This window comes from Lontra canadensis, unplaced genomic scaffold (genome assembly GCF_010015895.1).
Source record: "Lontra canadensis isolate GAN:19392208 unplaced genomic scaffold, GSC_riverotter_1.0 scaffold40, whole genome shotgun sequence".
In the NCBI taxonomy this organism is placed as follows: Eukaryota; Metazoa; Chordata; class Mammalia; order Carnivora; family Mustelidae; genus Lontra; species Lontra canadensis.
In genome coordinates this window covers 14,699,230-14,716,316 of record NW_022631034.1, presented here as the reverse complement: position 1 = coordinate 14,716,316, position 17,087 = coordinate 14,699,230, and the positions used below count along the sequence as shown (strand labels likewise).

General features: G+C 34.7%; 1 protein-coding gene across 35 annotated transcripts in view; it reads right to left on the bottom strand.

Moving 5' to 3' along the window:
- Window positions 1-1,053: 1,053 nt before the first annotated feature.
- Window positions 1,054-17,087, bottom strand: part of ADGRL2 (adhesion G protein-coupled receptor L2) — a 382,248-nt gene continuing 366,214 nt past the window's right edge. For 10 of the 35 annotated variants that reach the window (XM_032870191.1, XM_032870192.1, XM_032870194.1 and 7 more), the window contains 7 exons: window positions 14,282-14,373; window positions 13,411-13,455; window positions 12,274-12,442; window positions 8,921-9,049; window positions 8,316-8,412; window positions 6,460-6,588; window positions 1,054-3,095 (listed from right to left, as the gene is read on the bottom strand). In XM_032870191.1, coding sequence (XP_032726082.1) covers window positions 2,341-3,095; window positions 6,460-6,588; window positions 8,316-8,412; window positions 8,921-9,049; window positions 12,274-12,442; window positions 13,411-13,455; window positions 14,282-14,373 — 1,416 coding nt within the window. In that variant the 3' untranslated portion in view covers window positions 1,054-2,340. Of the gene's footprint in view, window positions 3,096-3,786; window positions 3,840-5,541; window positions 5,594-6,146; window positions 6,229-6,459; window positions 6,589-8,315; window positions 8,413-8,920; window positions 9,050-12,273; window positions 12,443-13,410; window positions 13,456-14,281; window positions 14,374-17,087 lie in introns of those variants that run through there. The other 25 variants (XM_032870197.1, XM_032870200.1, XM_032870211.1 and 22 more) reach the window with 11 other exon arrangements.

Sequence of the window (17,087 nt, the reverse complement as noted above, 5' to 3'; positions counted from 1 at the left end):
AAATGAGTACTAACTGAATAATCAGTGCCTTGGTGGGGGGGGGGGGGCTAATTCATTACTGAACCAGCCCAGCCCTAGATGGATTATATACTGAGAAGTACATATCATACAACACTGTAAGTTTGATAGGAAAAAAGTGTAACAAAATAGAAAATTAAAATGTTTGATTATATAATGACCCCAAATAAAGTTTTATAAATTCCTGAAGGATTTTAGCCAAAGAAATAAAAATCCCCTTCTCAGAGATTTATTAAATCCGTTTGAATATTAATACAACTTCTTATAGTCAGTCTCCAACCTAAATATTAACTATGTGTGAATACACACCTAGGTTGTTACTCTATTATTAAACTATGGATACTATATCATATAGTGCCTGCCTTACTATATCTGCATTTAGATATATGAATAAATACTTGAAAAAACTTTTCTCATTATTCTTTTTAAATTCAATAGGCATGACGAAGTCCACATTAAAAAATCAAGTTATTTCTAACTTAGTGGAAGCACTTGAGAGCCACTACCTTTTAGAAGAATCTGGTATAAATGCTTATGATGTACACAGGAAAAATCTATTTGTTGAGATTCAATTATATGATTTTTGAACCTTTCCCTGATAACAAATATTGCCATTCACGGCAGCCTATAGGGATAGTTAAAATCCTCAAATTGTAAAAGTATGCTTTAGGAATGTCTTCTCAATTCTGCTGAAAATCAATTTTTTTACGATGCCGAAATTTATATAATTTCCTACCCTTCTTCTTTTTGTAACTTTTGTTTTAGTTCTGACACAATGCAACAAGAAAAAAGTACTTTCAGTAGATTTCTCTATTGAAACTCTTCTGCCAGATCCTGTATGTGGGTAATGGGCAATTTGAATATAAACATATTCTCGACAACACCCAGAACCATCAAGGCAGCTTAAGTGTATTCTTTCTCATACCAGTGGGTTATTATTACGAAGGGACCCACGTATGCCATGGGGGAGGGGAGGAGTGGGAAAGAACCAGTGTGTTAAAGCCAATTATGTCTCATACATAAAAGTGCACGTTATAACTACTTGAAAAAAATTCACATTTATTTACTGTCAAACCGTGTTAAACTTTACACTGGATATTAGTGATGGGCTCATTATTAACAGGTTTACACAAAGGGATGAAAAGAAAAGCAGAATTTTGCGGAAACAATTTACATTTCATTAGAACTTTATCATAAAATAAATTAATTACTAAATATAGGCAGAAGGAATATGGAAGAGTAATATTTATGTTTTATTTTATTTTTTAAAAAAGAATAGGCACCTTTTGTTCACTAGAAAGTTTGTGAGAAGTGCCCAGTGCCCTCATTGCCCTCCGTTCAAGAATAAACAGAGAGGTAACACAGACTCTTTTCTAGATTTCACCACATTTGTGCAAGGCATGGCGTAACTGGCTTCGAAGAGTTTTTTTCCCCCATAAAACGCGTTCTTTTGGCAATAAGAAATTTAAATGTAAGAATAAAGACTAACTGGTCAAAGCAGAACACTGTGTACAGTGGAAAATAAGTGAAAATGGGTAGAACTTACCATGACAGAGTGTAAGAAAAAACATTTCATAACATATGTGCAACCAAGAGCTTTTCACAATATTTTCTTCAAACTCTTTAAAATTATTTTAATGACAATTATATTTCAGTTGGACACAAATGTATTTATTTTACCCTAGCAATAGAACAAAATATAATTTCTTTAGCCATTTCTCATGAGAATAGTTCATTGTACAATTGAGGAAACATATGAAATAAGGCCTGTGGCTTGATTGCTAGTGGTTAAACATGTTTTCAATCTTTGCCTTAATGTAAAAGATTTGCAGTGAACGAACTGCAAACTGACGCAGAATGGCTCTCCTGCTTTTCCAAGTCTTGTCAGGAACAGTAAGGTACAGTAAATTTGTCCCACAGGATTTTAAAGCCTACGTCTTGTATATAATACAATGCAGGCCTACAAAAACGGTGCAGCCATATTTACAGATTTAGTTCACAGACTGCTGCAGTAGAATGGCTGGAAAAGTTTTGTTTTGCTTGCTTCACAATTTCTCTAAACAGCAGCAGAATCTTAAAATACCTGGTTGGCATCTCTTTTCTTTGTAACAAATAATCATTTTAGTATACTCTGTGTATATACAAAGTTTCTGTATGTTCTATAAAAATTCACAGAACTTCAAGGTTCAGTCATCTTTTTACACTGGAGAACCACAAGTCAACAGAGCCATCTCTCCGAGCAGAGTCTGAGGGAGCTGCACTGGGCCAGCGGAGTCTTTATCAATACTTGCCTGTAGCCCCTGGAATTCCTTAGCTGCTCTATTAAAGACTCGTGACCAGCTGCATTTGTCCTTCTCTAACGTCTCCTTCGGGAATACACCCTTCCTTGTTAATGGGGATTATGTAACCATCACTATTGCCCCTGCTGATCTGGTAACACATCTGAAGCTGATGGCCAGCTCCAAGATTTGGCATGCTTTTATAGTAAATGTCCTCGTTCTCACTCCTCCTGGAAGGAGAGAGGTCCTCTTCCATGTCAGGGCTGCTCTCCTGGTAGGGGGAGTCTCTAAGATTGGGCATGCTTGTATAAAGAGAGTCTCTGTTGGGGGACTGGAGGTGGTCCACCGCCTCAGCGGTCAGCTGGGAGACGTAGCTGTCAGTGCCCTCGGGCTTCACCTTCTTCTGGGGCTGGTACAGAAGGGAGTGAGTCCGCTGAGGAATGAGCGGCGCCTCAAGCTCCTTGTGGTGGAGCTCCAGCCCCGGGTTGTCGCCGTGCATCAAAGAGGAAGCGTCGGCCACGATCGCGTCGTCTTCGCTGCTGCTGCCGCCGATCACAGGTTTGACTGGCAGCGTGAGCTCGAGGTTGTGAGTCTTGCTGCCGCCCCGCAGGTTGTTGTGCACTAACTCTGAAATGATCATCTTCTCGAAAGCGGTATCATTCAGACTTAGTCCACAGTCCACGACTTGCACGCTGTCATTATAGTCCCCCTTGCGCAGTGAGTAGCTGTTGTTAAAGTTACCATTTAGCGGTAGAGTATCCATGGCACTTGTATCCCTGGCATTGTTCAGTGAATGTCCTGAAACGGGAAAGGGGGGGGGGTTTCCGTTACTGCCGCTGTTCCTTCCCAAAGCAGTTACTTCTTTTGTACAAAACTTTTTAATGTCGTTCAGGACAAAGTTGTATTTGAAAGCTAACACTTGAACGGTGCCAGGCTTTCCCGCATTCCCAACGGTAAACAGTTGCAACCCCTTTGATAATAGGAAGAAGTGTGAAAGAATAATACTGTTTTCCAGGGAGGGAAGATGGCATACAGAATATTATTTGATCAATTTCGGGGAGACGGTAGTTATCAATTGATTTTTGGTCAAATCTCTGACACTCTTACAAGGAAGACTTCACTCCATGCCCTTGCATAGTTAATGCAAAGCAATTCATTAGTGACATTTACATTTTAAAGTACGAGACTATGGTTCATAAAAATAAAATTAACAGAATTTGTCCTAAACAACACTAAATTAAAAAAGGAATAAGTCACATACAAAAACCGAAGGCAAATGTACAACAGAAACCCACATAACTGGCAAGCAACTTTTTAAACGACATTCTAACATTTCCTTTTTCTGGAGATGGAGTAAAAAAAAGAATGAAAAAAATGGACAGATACAAAGAATCATGTTCAACGAAGACAGCCATCTCTCACACTGACGGGACCAAGGGCCCACAAGCACCATCCGACAACACGATAGACAGCAGGTGGAATGACTCACTTTGGACAACTCACATCATGTCTGTCTGCTCAGGCTATCTGGCCTAAGAGTAGCTGATATATAAAAGAAAGTAAAATGATTTATTGTAACATGATGAAGAATTTCTAAGCTTCTCAGCAACTTAGTCAGAGCAAGGGTTCAACAAATTAGATTACCAGCAATAGCAGCCTTTTGCTTTTTCATTTAATAGGCATCGTTTTGATTTTTTTGTTTCCTTTTGGTACTAATAATACTCTAATCGCAACGGCCCCAGGCTCCTAATGGTCAAAGTTTGCCTGCAGCCCTGCAGTTGCATCAGCCACAGTGACAGCACCGAATGAACCAGCAGAGTCTACTGTACGAGACTGGCCCACAGACACCATGGGCATGGAGGTTAGACGCAGAAATGTTAGAGATTTCTTAAGTATGGGTCACAGAAATCAAACCAATAATAGATATTAACTATGGAATGGGAAAAGGGTGTCAGCCTTGGCTAATATATATTTATCTCTAAAGGAATGAAAGACTGGATAAGTCTGCTGAAGATATGAAAAGAGGTTTAGAAGGAAAAAAAAGATGGTAACATGCTCTCTTGGAATCAGAGTTGTATTTTCTACAGACACATAAACATGTAAACTGAGACATCACAGTGCTTCTCAGGCAAATGAAAATAAAAAGTTTTAGAGAAAATTAAATGATCTGCACCATGGTAAGTTAGGTTATTCATTCTCAAAATCCTAGAGAAAAAAAAAATCACTTGTTTACAGATAGGTCTGGAAAAAAAAAAGAATGAAATGATGTTACTGAATGACACTGGCCACTGTGAGGCTGCTGCATTGTATGCAAGGCTTGGAGGAGTCGAGGAAAAATTTCATTCTTGGAAAAAATAGGAAATTTCCCTTTTTAGTGCTGACTCCATCTTAAAGCTGCAGATTATCCTAGAAAACTCGATTTCATGACCAATAAATATGTGGGAACTGTTCAATAACTTCTCATTAGCAGAAAATGAGTAAGTGTGTGTGGGGGGGGGTATATACCTGTTGGTGACTCGTTTTATTTAAAAAAAAACCTCTGATCCAACGTCTACATTGGAAAAACGGACAATTTCATTTTTACCAGGCTCCACATATAACAAAATGAAGTTATTACAATAGTATCTGTAAGGCTTCCTTTAGTTTGACTGACATAACTGTCTAGCTTCCTAATTCATGCATGTGCCACCATCTTTATTTAGAAAACATTTGGTGTTTAAGTTCTAGGTGACACACAGATCACTTGCTAGCATTTGTTTCCTCTATCGAGGTTCGATCTTGCCATTTTTCTTTCCGTTTACCATTGCTTAATAAATATAAAAATATATACTGGGTAATGCAAAAGGTGTTTTCTATGATATACTGCAGATTTAAGCACATCTTTGACTGGTTTTGAAGAGGCAACTTTTTCTGCCCAAGTTCAGGTAATTCACTTGAAGACTTTCCACAGCCTGTAGCAAGATAACTGTGGGAATGCAGAAATGATAAGTCAATTATTAAGCTTTCTGGTTGACAGCACCTCAGGCTTTAAAGAGCAAATTATTTCAGCATTGCATATACTTAAGTATGGACAGCATTTGCTACAGACCTCTATTACTGACAAAAGGCAGTACAGACAGATGTACTGTTTGAATTTGGTACCAGTTTAGTTGGAAATTGTGAACCACTTGCCCGCTGAGTCTACTTCATGACTGCTAGTTATGTTTTAATTGTGCCGGTTAAAAATCATGCTGAAAAAATTTACATTTGATAGGCAAAGTTAAGTTTGACTCCCATACTTGTCTCTCTGTAGGTTGCTAGAGGAAAGCATAAGGAAAGTAAGAAAAACAAGAGAATGAAAAGAGAAACTGCAGTTACGTTAAAAAAGAATTTAAGAAAAAAAAAAAAAAAACAGAAACAAAGTTCTTTGTTTAATTTAGTGGCAAATATCAATCACAAATAAATATTACATGCTAGCAATAATTATGTGATGACTTTTACTGAAGTCTTGCAAACTGTCTTAATATTAATGCTTTTTATTTTAATAAGCTATTAGAAAACATAGTAATACAGGATGGGTTAGTGACAATCTCTCCCCCTCCCCCAATAAACAACTAAAGGTATAAACTGACTAATAGTAACTTCATTCTCAAAGTTTTTTTTTTTTTTTTTTTTTTTAAAGGAAAAAAAAAACAAAAAACCACTACCATAAAGCTGCACTATACTATAGTTTGGTTACATTGATAATGCTGGATGTAGTTTTCTATACCTAGGCATCCAAATTATCTTTATTAGCTAATTCATTCCAGAAGCAAATTCTGTCTGCAAGCTTTAGGGTAAACTGAACAGTATATTACATAGATAGGATACCTCTAAATGATATAAATCTTGAAGATGGGCTCTCGGACCATGTGATGTCAGTCCTGTAATAATATATTAAGATTTATGCCACCTGTGTTAAAAACATGGATAATTATTGGTAAATACTATCATGACTGAATTTTTACTATAATATAGTGCAGTTTTAGAAGCCTGGCATGGGCAATACCGTAATTCTTTAAACTGAGAAATTAAAGATGTAATAATAAATATATGGCAACTTGAGTACTCTAGAAAAGGGGCAAAGATCAGAGCTCTGTTTAGCAGCAAAGAAAGGTAGTTTTATTTGTAAGTATAAGCACACCTGGTGAGTTAAATACAGGAGCTGAAGGGGCATTACATACAACTGTTTCAGCGAGCAATGTGTTATAGGGGTTGTTAGTGCCGTGGGGTCGAAGAAGAGGGTTTGTTAGTAGGTAATTGCCAGTCATTCCTAAAGCAAAGAAACAGAAAAAAAAATACATCAGTTCTCTTATTTTTGTGTTACAGTTGCAGTAAAGTACTTTTTGTATTCATCAAGGGTAGCAGACAAGTTGGCAATGGATTATCTGCTGAAATTTTCTGACTGTATTTGAACTACTAATTTGAAGGAGAAAGGGGAGAGGGAAGTTAAATTTCAGTAATTCACAGGTGCTTTCTAAGTCCCCCAAGTAAACACCTGCTGAGGATGACATTTACTAATTTATACAAAATCACTTTTAAACAAAAATGGCAATTAAATGCACAGAGATCAACATTATGTTTCAAGATGTTACTGCTTAATATTAAAAACCTAACCACTGAGGCCCAGAAGAGGGAATCTCAAACTTTCAGATTTACAGGTGTGGGATTATCCCTCATGAAAACATCTGTGTTAATATCAACTTTGACACAAGCAGGAGGAAAACAACTTTCACAAACAAGTAAAAAGTACGACACACTGCACAAAGCTTCTCTTAGTAAATGCAAGAGCACACATGCCAAGGGGGAAGAAAGAGACTGTGTGTATAATGAATTATTAGACCATTCACAAACTCCATATAGTAAGAATTTTCATTCAGTAATCTTATTTGCCAGGTTTCAAAATGAATCATTGAATAATTCATTTCCTTTTCGATAGTCATCTTAACAGAATTAGGTAAAACATCAGAGCAATGGAATAAACACACATTTCACTCATTCTAATTGACAAATTACAAACCTTTCAATACTTATCAAACATATGTTTTGCATAGCTAATGTAATTTGACTAAAAATACTTTAAAATTCAAGTTGGTTTTGATGCCATACATACTCCTTTCTTCATTTTAAACCAGAATCTCATCAGAACAATGTCAACAGTGAAAAATGTCTTTAATATTTGTGATATAATAGAACATGTTCTATTATATTACAAATCAATATATCAAAACAAATTACCTGGATAAATTACCTTTTTAAGGATGTGTATATATATATATATATACACACACACAATAACATTATTTTTTTCATATCAAATTCAAATTTACTAAGCTTGCACTCAGGATTGTGTGTGTCTACGTGCACTTGTGTCCTTATCCTGCTTAATTATTTTATTTGCCAGCTTATTTTAAGTAATAATTCATCATTTATACAAGTTTAAAATTGTAAACACATTAAAATAGTAATTCAAATAGAAAAAACTGCTTTATAGACTCTCATGTATTTAATTAGTTGCTTATGAAAATTTACTATAAAATGTTTTTGACACTTTTTTACTTTTCGAAAGAAGTGTAAAGTAAAATAATTTTACAAATAATAATTTTCACCATAAAATTGGCAGTTTAATGTGAACAGTAGTTATTCTAACTATATTAATGTTTTAAAAAGAAAACTTCCACAAATGTCTCAGAAAAGATAAATTTGTATTCTCTAAAGGAAAATATTTTTAATCTGTGGCAAAATATATTCTTAGTAATTACTTTTTTCAGCCTTATTCTGTTACTGTGGAGTTTAAAGTTCTACTTTTTGCATTACATTATTGAGTAAGACGAATTTATATGTACTTTCATAAAGGATAAAAGTTTACTCAACAGGTTTAATAGCTTGTGATATAAACCCATTCGAGAGGAAAAAAATCAGTAGTTTCTCTAGAGTTATTGTAAATTGGCAAAAGGTACAAAATTTATATTGTAAACTCAAATTTTCCTAGTAACTGACCTTGATTAAGTGTTGAAGTGCTATTGATGTCACCTGAGATAAAAGAAGATTCAGACTGTTTTCTCACAGTGTCATTCCACATCCTTCTTATACGACTCTATTAATATAAAATAGCAAGACATATGTTATGTTAGTTTCCCCAACCTCACCTTATTAAAGACACATAAAGATCTACCCTAAACAATCTGTGAAGGATTATCTGGTGGCTGTTAAAAAGAAATGTGTGTTGATTCTGGTCTAAAACTAAGGAAGTCTAGAACTGAAGAATGAATATTTAATCTTCCACTCTTCGTGGAGATGACAGATTATTTAACAAACGTTTAGTGAGTGCCCACCATGAGTACCGTGTTATGTGACCTCAGGGTATCCCAAAAATGATCTTATACATCTTAAAGAAGTTACACTTCTCAAGAATGATGCTCACACCTAAAGAAACACCTTGAATAAATACTTAAGAAGAAATTAAGACCAAAAAACTAAAAAAGCAAGTATTTGCTACCTAGATCATTATAATGAGGAGACAATTAGTGCATCTGAACAGAACATGTCTCGGTAGGCTTTCTATAAAGAAGGTTAATTAAAGATGTTGTCAAATTCTTTGTTACCTGTGTGCCAGAGGAATACCGAGCACTAGTTCTGGTGGTTGATGCCTTCACTGAACTGTGGGGGCTCTCAGTCGGGAGGCCGCCGCAGCAATAGGAGTGTCTGAAGCACTTGCCATATTCTTTTCGTACCTGCATTGAATAACCACGAGACCGAGAGATTAACACAAACATACTTGCTTCTCTCTGTCGCTCTAATTAAATGAGCAGTGGAAACAACTGAGAAGAATAAGTTCACTGACACTTTTTTGTGGAGCGAATAAATTGAATTTCTAAAATCAAGTTCAACTGAAAATGCTGAAATAGTAATCAGAAAAATATGTTTGCCTACCAGACTGGCTAGTAGGAGCTTCAAAATGTGATGTAATATGTGAAAATGTTTGATGCCTTCTTGTTACACAAATGTTATTAATACATACATAATAACGTTTTAAAGCTTTATATACTTAGCAACCCCGATTTTATATTTTATGCTAAGAAAAAAAGGACAAAAAATTAGAACTTTCCTGCTTAATTACATTTAACCACTCATAATCCAGTCATTTAAGTTTCACACGCTTCATGTCCTTTTAGGTAAGTCAATACATAAACTTCTTTTACCGGATTGCATACTTTCCCAGGTAACCTCTTTATAATGACAAGATTACTTTGGCACACGAATAAAGAAGAAAAGGACTTTGATACATATGCTATTAATTAGGATGGAATGTTTTCTTCATTTTCTGATGTGTCTAGCTTTAACATTTAGTGTAGAGAGTCTAAGATGCCTATTCACTTCATTAGCACACAAGGGAAAGATTTATGCAATTTCCAATCACATTAATGTGTTACCCATGTAATTTCCCTTTTCCCCTGAAGCTAGGATATATGAATAGATAGGAAAGCTGTTAGGCCTAAAGAAAGTTTAAAGTCAACTTTAAAAACTGAAGTCCAAACAATTGTAAAGAATAGGGCCCCACCTAGAAAGGTGGTGCAGAATTGGGAGGAGTGGAAAAAAGGGCTGGATTTTGTGCAGCTCTATTGGCCTATGAACAAGTTCTGCTCTGGCTTAGAGCCAGACTGAAATTAGAACAGACAAGAAGGAGACTCTGCGTAAGAAATTACGGTCTTTTTTTTTTTTTTTTTTTTTTTTTTTTTATTTGATAGACAGAGATCACAAGCAGGCAGAGAGGCAGGCAGAGAAGAGAGGAGGAAGAAGGTTTCCCCGCTGAGCAGGGAGCCCAATGTGGGGCTTGATCCCAGGACCCTGAGATAATGACCTGAGCCGAAGGCAGAGTATCTAACCCACTGAGCCACCCAGGCGCCCCAAAGAAATTACTTTCCAGTAGGTTGCCAAAAACACTCAAAAAGACTCCTCCCTCCCCCACCGCACCCCCCTCTCCACCCAACACCATTCTGTTCTCAGTATCTGCTTGCAGACCCAGGACTTCGACAATTATTCCTTGAAAAATTACAGAATTAAAGTTGCTAGATGACTTTTTAAACCCAAGTGCACTTGCATTTTCATCCAGTTAGCCTTATTTAACTATGCCTATTAGAACAAATAACAATGGGCTTGAACTTTCAAAGCATTTTCTTGGCCTAAATATGCTCACTCACGCAGTAAGAAGCATGATTTTAACTAACTCATTTTGTATCATATTCTTAGCCATTCATACTGGCAGCATCCAACAGGACATACCCAAGACTAGGCAGAACGTGTTCAAAGGGAAGTCTAACACATTGTTCAAAAAATGTGATTTTTAATTAAAAAGCACAGCAATGGGGGTGCCTGGGTGGCTCAGTGGGTTAAAGCCTCTGCCTTCGGCTCAGGTCATGATCCCAGGGTCCTGGGATCGAGCCCCGCATCGGGCTCTCTGCTCAGTGGGGAGTCTGCTTCCTCTCCTCTCTCTCTGCCTGCCTCTCTGCCTACTTGTGATCTCTCTCTGTCAAATAAATAAATAAAATTTTTATAAAAAAATAAAAAGCACAGCAAAATCTCTTTGTTCAATTAATACACATAACCTGTAGAGGAAATAATTTATGCTTTATGTTAAACACTTTTGGAAGAAATTATGATATATGATCCTATACATGTATACAAAAGGCTCGTTTGTGTAAGGTAAAGTAAAAACCAAAGTAATTACAAGATTATACCTGTATAATGTTTAGAAAATTAAAGTTCAGTGTTATTTAATAACACCTGATACCTCACAAAATTTTTTTTTGGGACATTTCATGGCTATTAACTGCTCTGAAATGCTGTATGAACAAGCCTATGGCAATCAAAATGGTATTTTATCCAAATAATACCCTCCAGTGTTGGTTTTGCCTAATGCCTATATCGCTGTGAATGTACATTATCTGTCAGTATTGCACATCCCACTGTCATTATCTCAAAATTATAGCTTACTCAACAACTGATGGAAGTAACAACACTATCATCTTGTCAGGACTGAAAACATAATAGTCTTCACTTTCAAAATTCTATTTTGCTGTTCAATTTAGTGACCAACTAGTAATAACAGAATAAAAAGACTATGTTAGATATGCAGGCAGAGAAAAGATGATACCTAGTTAAAAGGCGGCTAAGCTATTCTCTTAAGGTTTACATCTTCTTGCAAGTTTTTCATCTTTAACTTTAATTTTTGAATCATTTTTGCTGACTCCAGTTAACATAAAATCAGGACAAAATAATAAGATGTGAGATATTAAATTACTGGGTTTTAGATTTTTCACAACGACTCAAAAGGTAACATTAATATTAATTTTTTGTATGTCTGGTGCTTTTAAAATCAAGGTCATTTATCCTTATGTTCAATTTCGTTTTGGAACACTGCATTCCCTTTATCAAGCAAAAAATGAGATTATTTAACCTTTTATTATCTTGAATACTTTTTTTTTTTTAAGATTTTAGTTATTTTTTCATGACAGAGAGAGAGAGAGAGGCGCAGAAGCAGAAGAAGGAGAAGCATGCTCTCTGTAGAGCTGGGAGCCCGATGCAGGACTCGATCCCAGGACCTGGGATCATGACCTGAGCCGAAGGCAGACACTTAACCAACTGAGTCACTGAGCCACCCAGGGGCCCCTATCTTATATACCGTTTGCACAAAGCATGTTTGTAGACCCCACTAGCAAAGAAGAAATCTTAACATCAGTGTCTAATATTTTCAAAGTGAAATCCAAAAAGATGATTGGTATTGACTTATTTTATATGTGAAGCCTGAATTTCTAGACATGCATGACAATTAATTTATGAGTAAAAATGATTCTATTTAGTAATATGTCAGCTGTAAAATTGTAAAATCTTCTCCATTTCATCTCTGATTTTCAAACCAAAGAACAAACAACTAGAATCTGTAGGTGTCTTCACTTACTTTCTTTTGGAGAGCACAGTGAAAGATGAAAATGAACACTCCCTGGAAAGCATTAAAGATGGTGAAGAGATATGCCATCACAATAGTCTCCTCATTAATAAAAAGCAACCCAAATGACCAGGTTAGGCCAAGAAGACATAGAAGAGCAAAAGCGCCAAGCACCCAAGACCTGAAAAAATAAAGTGAATTTTATTAACAAGTTCAATGAGAAAACACCACATCACACTTAAATATTAACATGTCAGTAGTAGCGGTTGACTTTCTCTATGTTCACATTCAAATTCAACAGCATTTTGGCTTTAACCTTTCATTGATTAGAGAAAGAACAATAGCATTTAGTACTGCAGTCTCCAGTGAAAACAGCAACAGCAGGTATGACCTTTTCTTACTCCAGCATTAACAAGGTATCAGAACTATATTAAAATACAAGGTGTAAAACATCCCCCATGACTTTATTGTCTTTTATGTGCATTTTAGTCAAAGAAATTAAGGAGTCCTTAATTAGTTTACTCCTGTCTTTTTATCCCTGTGGTGCACTCATGACACTGAATAATGTGACACATACAGAAAGGTTAAATGGCAGATAATCACTTCACACCTAAACTGCAGATTCTAATAAACTGATCTTAGGTGAGCCTAAGGTATTTTAACTAAAGCATGAAGAAGCCTCGCTGAAATGGGACAAAAATATGAGAACAACTTCAAAATAAAATAATTCTGGAGAGATTTCATCATGAATAGCTTAAGGAGAAAAGAACTGTAGAAAATAGGACGGAATGGAAAGGATTTAAAGTCAGTGCATTCCATGTCTAACTAATGATCTTACTTGATAAATGGCTTATTATCTTCATAGCTAGAAAGCATTATAAGCAGAAAAGAGAAACAAAATTATTAGACAGAATTAAAATAGAAAGTAATAAGAAAGCATTTATATATTTTATAAATTAGTCAAAATTAAGAAAGTCAAAATGCAGAGGCAAGCAATTAAAAAATAAAGGCATATTATAGTTTTAAAATACTACAGCAAATTAGATATTCCAAAATAACTATAAAAATTAAGGGCAATTCATGATATTGACGGATTTGTAAAAAATATAAATCATGCCATAAATTTGTTAATGTAGGGTTCTACCTTACCCAGGTAAGTCCGTATTATAGTAGCCATCACAAACACGGTAATTACTGGTGTAGATGAGAAGACAGAAAGAGGAAAAGGAAGAAAAGAGAGAGATGCTAAAGATTAGCTCTCTCTCTTACCATGCAACATGCAATGAAGCTGGCACTAACCTATCTAAAACATCTAATTTTTTTAAAGAAAAATTACCCTTACTATAGATCTGCCATTTTTTACATTACAAATATTTTTCACAATCCCATTATAACCAACTTGAATAATACCTCCTCAAATCTTAAATTAACTCATATCTAAGATAACTCTGAAAATCCTTCCATAAATGACTTAATGAATCAACAGCTATCAATTATTTAATTAGATAGCATTTTCCATTGATAGGATATTGTAGTTTTTATTTAATATTGAAATAAAGTAAACGTTTCTTTAATTATCATGAAAAACAACAGATAATCTCCAAGTTAACAATAGTAATAGAGTAAATTATCTTAGGAAAACAAGATTAGAAGTAGAAACTGCTCAGAATCCTTAAATCAAAAAAGTCATTTAACAAAACAAACTTAATATCATCACATCAGCCATGCAAACAAGCAACATCATTTTGAACTGCATTTTAAATTTAAATGAAATTGCTACAGTGATATGGAATTTCCACAAAGCCACTGAAACAATTTCTTGGCTCTAGATCAAGACAGAAATCATTATCTAATTTTTGACCAATGTCTGTGACATGGTTAACAGTGAGACTCAACCTTGATCAGGAAAACTTCGTTCTGAATAATTTCTATGGTTGAAGGAAAGCATTTATGTATTCTCTGTGGAGAGTATCTTTCACTTAGTTTGTCAAGCACTAAAATTAAAATACTAAATACTTACTTAATGTTTTCCAACCTGCTAGAATCTGGTTTCAAAGTGTTTGAGTGCTTCACCATTTTGCATAATGTGATCACCAGGAAGATAATATTTAGCTGTTACAACAAATAAAGAATTAGACAACTGTAACCACAGAATAAAAAAATGAGCAAGTTTTGTAAATACACTTAATGAGTTAATGCAGCTAAATATCAATGACATGAGTATATAGTAGACATTCACTGACTCAATTTTACATAGGCAATGATCAAGTTGAGTCTAAATAAAAAATACTCCAGCTATGTATGATCGATTTTTTTAATAGATCATTTGACATGAAATTACAACCTCATTAAATCAGCATCATGTGGTGATGATTAAATAAATTAGAAAATCTAAATTAGTTTCTTTAGCTAGAGGTACTCCAGGGCCTAAAAGCCATCTAATGGAAACACTGAAGTGAATCCTTCAGAAGGGACATTTACATCATGTAGCTTACGAGAACTACGAGATTTGGGACCTTAAGACTTAGCTGAGAGTCTAGCTTTTGATTTTGACTGATTAGAGAAAGATAATTACATTTGTATGATCTATTTATAAGGTAATTGTGAGAATCAAATGAAATAAAATATATGAAAAATTATGAAAAAATACATGAAAAATATTTATTAGTTCCAGAAAGACAAACTTTTAAAATATTTATATATTTGCTACTAAATGGTTAAAAGCCATCAGTTCTTTTGTTTTTATGCCTCTCTGTTGAATGGGTGTAGGTAAATTCTGAAGAAAGGCTGCCTTGAGTCCCTCTAAACACTGAGCTGTGTAAAGAATCTAGGTGCAAACAAAAGCAAAAAGAGGAAAGATGGAACCAGACATGGAAGGAAGGTTTGGGAGGTCAACATGAGTGAACTGAGAAGAAAAGACATGTTTTGACTGAAGAGAGATAATGTGTACAATTTTGCATTTGCTTGTACAGAAACCTAGCAGAATGCCGGACAGAGGGAAGGCAGTTCCATTTTACGCTCTAAAAACAGAACTAAACCTGATCACTCCTGGATTTCTTTGACATTTTATTTACTTCCGATTATTACTTTTAAAAAGACAAAACAAAATTCTATTTTGTGAGCTTTACTTGGCTTAGACAGTGCAAGCCCCAATGGTGTATTCAGGAAAGGACAAATAGGGACAAAAGCAATTCCTTGGTGGTAAACACTCAACATAATTTTGTTATAAGAAGATGATCACTTTTACTGAGTCACAATACCATCTGATAAAATGATAATGCTGTTTTATTCATTCATCACTACTTCTGATTTTGTAATTAGGAAAATTTATATAGAGCAATAAATAAAATTTCCAAGTCGTTCCTAATGAGTTTAGGAACACAGTGAAGGCTTTCATCTAAGCTGTTTATCACTCATTTTGTCAACTGTGCCTTATTATTTCTCTTAGATGTAGAATTTCCTCTTAAGGGATAAAATGAGGTCAATGGGTATAATTTGCAAGTGTTGGCAGATAGCATTCTATCGTTTCATGTTAATTACTTACTATTAACAAAAGAAGGACAAAAGAAACTCTCTGTTTAAAACACCTACTTAAACATTAACTTATTAAAATATTTGTCCAGAGAAAAAGCAAACAAATATGTAGAAACACTAGCTTTATATTCTAATGATTATTCCAGGTGGTCACATATAAATAAATGTTTACATTTTCAGAGATATTACAATATAATGCAATTCATTCAACTAATATGTATTGCCCTTATTGCTCCATACAAGAATGTGCCTATTGTATTGCACGTAAGATACAATTTCTACCTTTGAAAAGTTAGGGAGATCCTTCTGAGGACAGTAAATAGCGGACTTAGTTTCTAAAGATGATGGTACAGTACATCTCTAATTTTTTAAAGGCAAAATCAACAGTGTTTTTACTTTTTATTTTATGCAACAGTAGGTCTTAACTAATAAAATTAGAGAATGGTTACAAATAAGAACTCCAAATATCCTAAAAACAAACAAAACAAAATGCAAATAAACACACTGATCCAACTCTTAGGGGAAAAAAGCTGCCTTGTAGATTTAGAGTTAAAATCCTTTAAAACTTCTGGACCCTTCTTTTTGAATGTCGTAATATAACCATTTCTTTCTTTCATTCTGTAATTCTGGACCTTGGGTTATTTCTTCCCCCTTCCTTTTCTTACACAATTTCGTAAAACATATAGGGCCACAATTTGGTGTTCATCACTTCCTAAGCATGTTAATTAACCCCTCAGTAATAAATAGTAGTGGTAGTACACTCCAGGAAGAAAAAAAGTTATACAACTTCTTTGTAGAATTGTATAATGTAAAAACTACAAGAAAATAAAGAACGCGAATTTGGAAAAATGTGGATGTATAAGGTATCATGTTATGAAAAGAAAAGGAGTACAAAATGTGAAATCTTGAGGATGAACACATACCAACATTTTTCAATGAAGATGACCATATTAAAATTCTGAAATAAAACAGTTACTTCAGAACTAACACATTTTCAAGTAAAACTGAAATGAAAATGGAGTCTACCCACTGAAAAATAGAATTAAATTTAAATATGATACAAAGCCATTTCTTTCTTTCTTTCTTTTTTTTTTTAAGGCAGAATTAACCAAGTTGAATGTGACACAGAAAGCCTATCTTATTTAACCCTTAAAAAACAGCCTGGTAGATAGATACCTCTTCTCTCCTTCCTCTCGTATCACTCTACTGAGGATCGTTAGCATTTATATGTGTTTAGTGCTTTTTTCTAGTTACAAATATAGTACATTCACTTATAATAATCCTATGTCCAG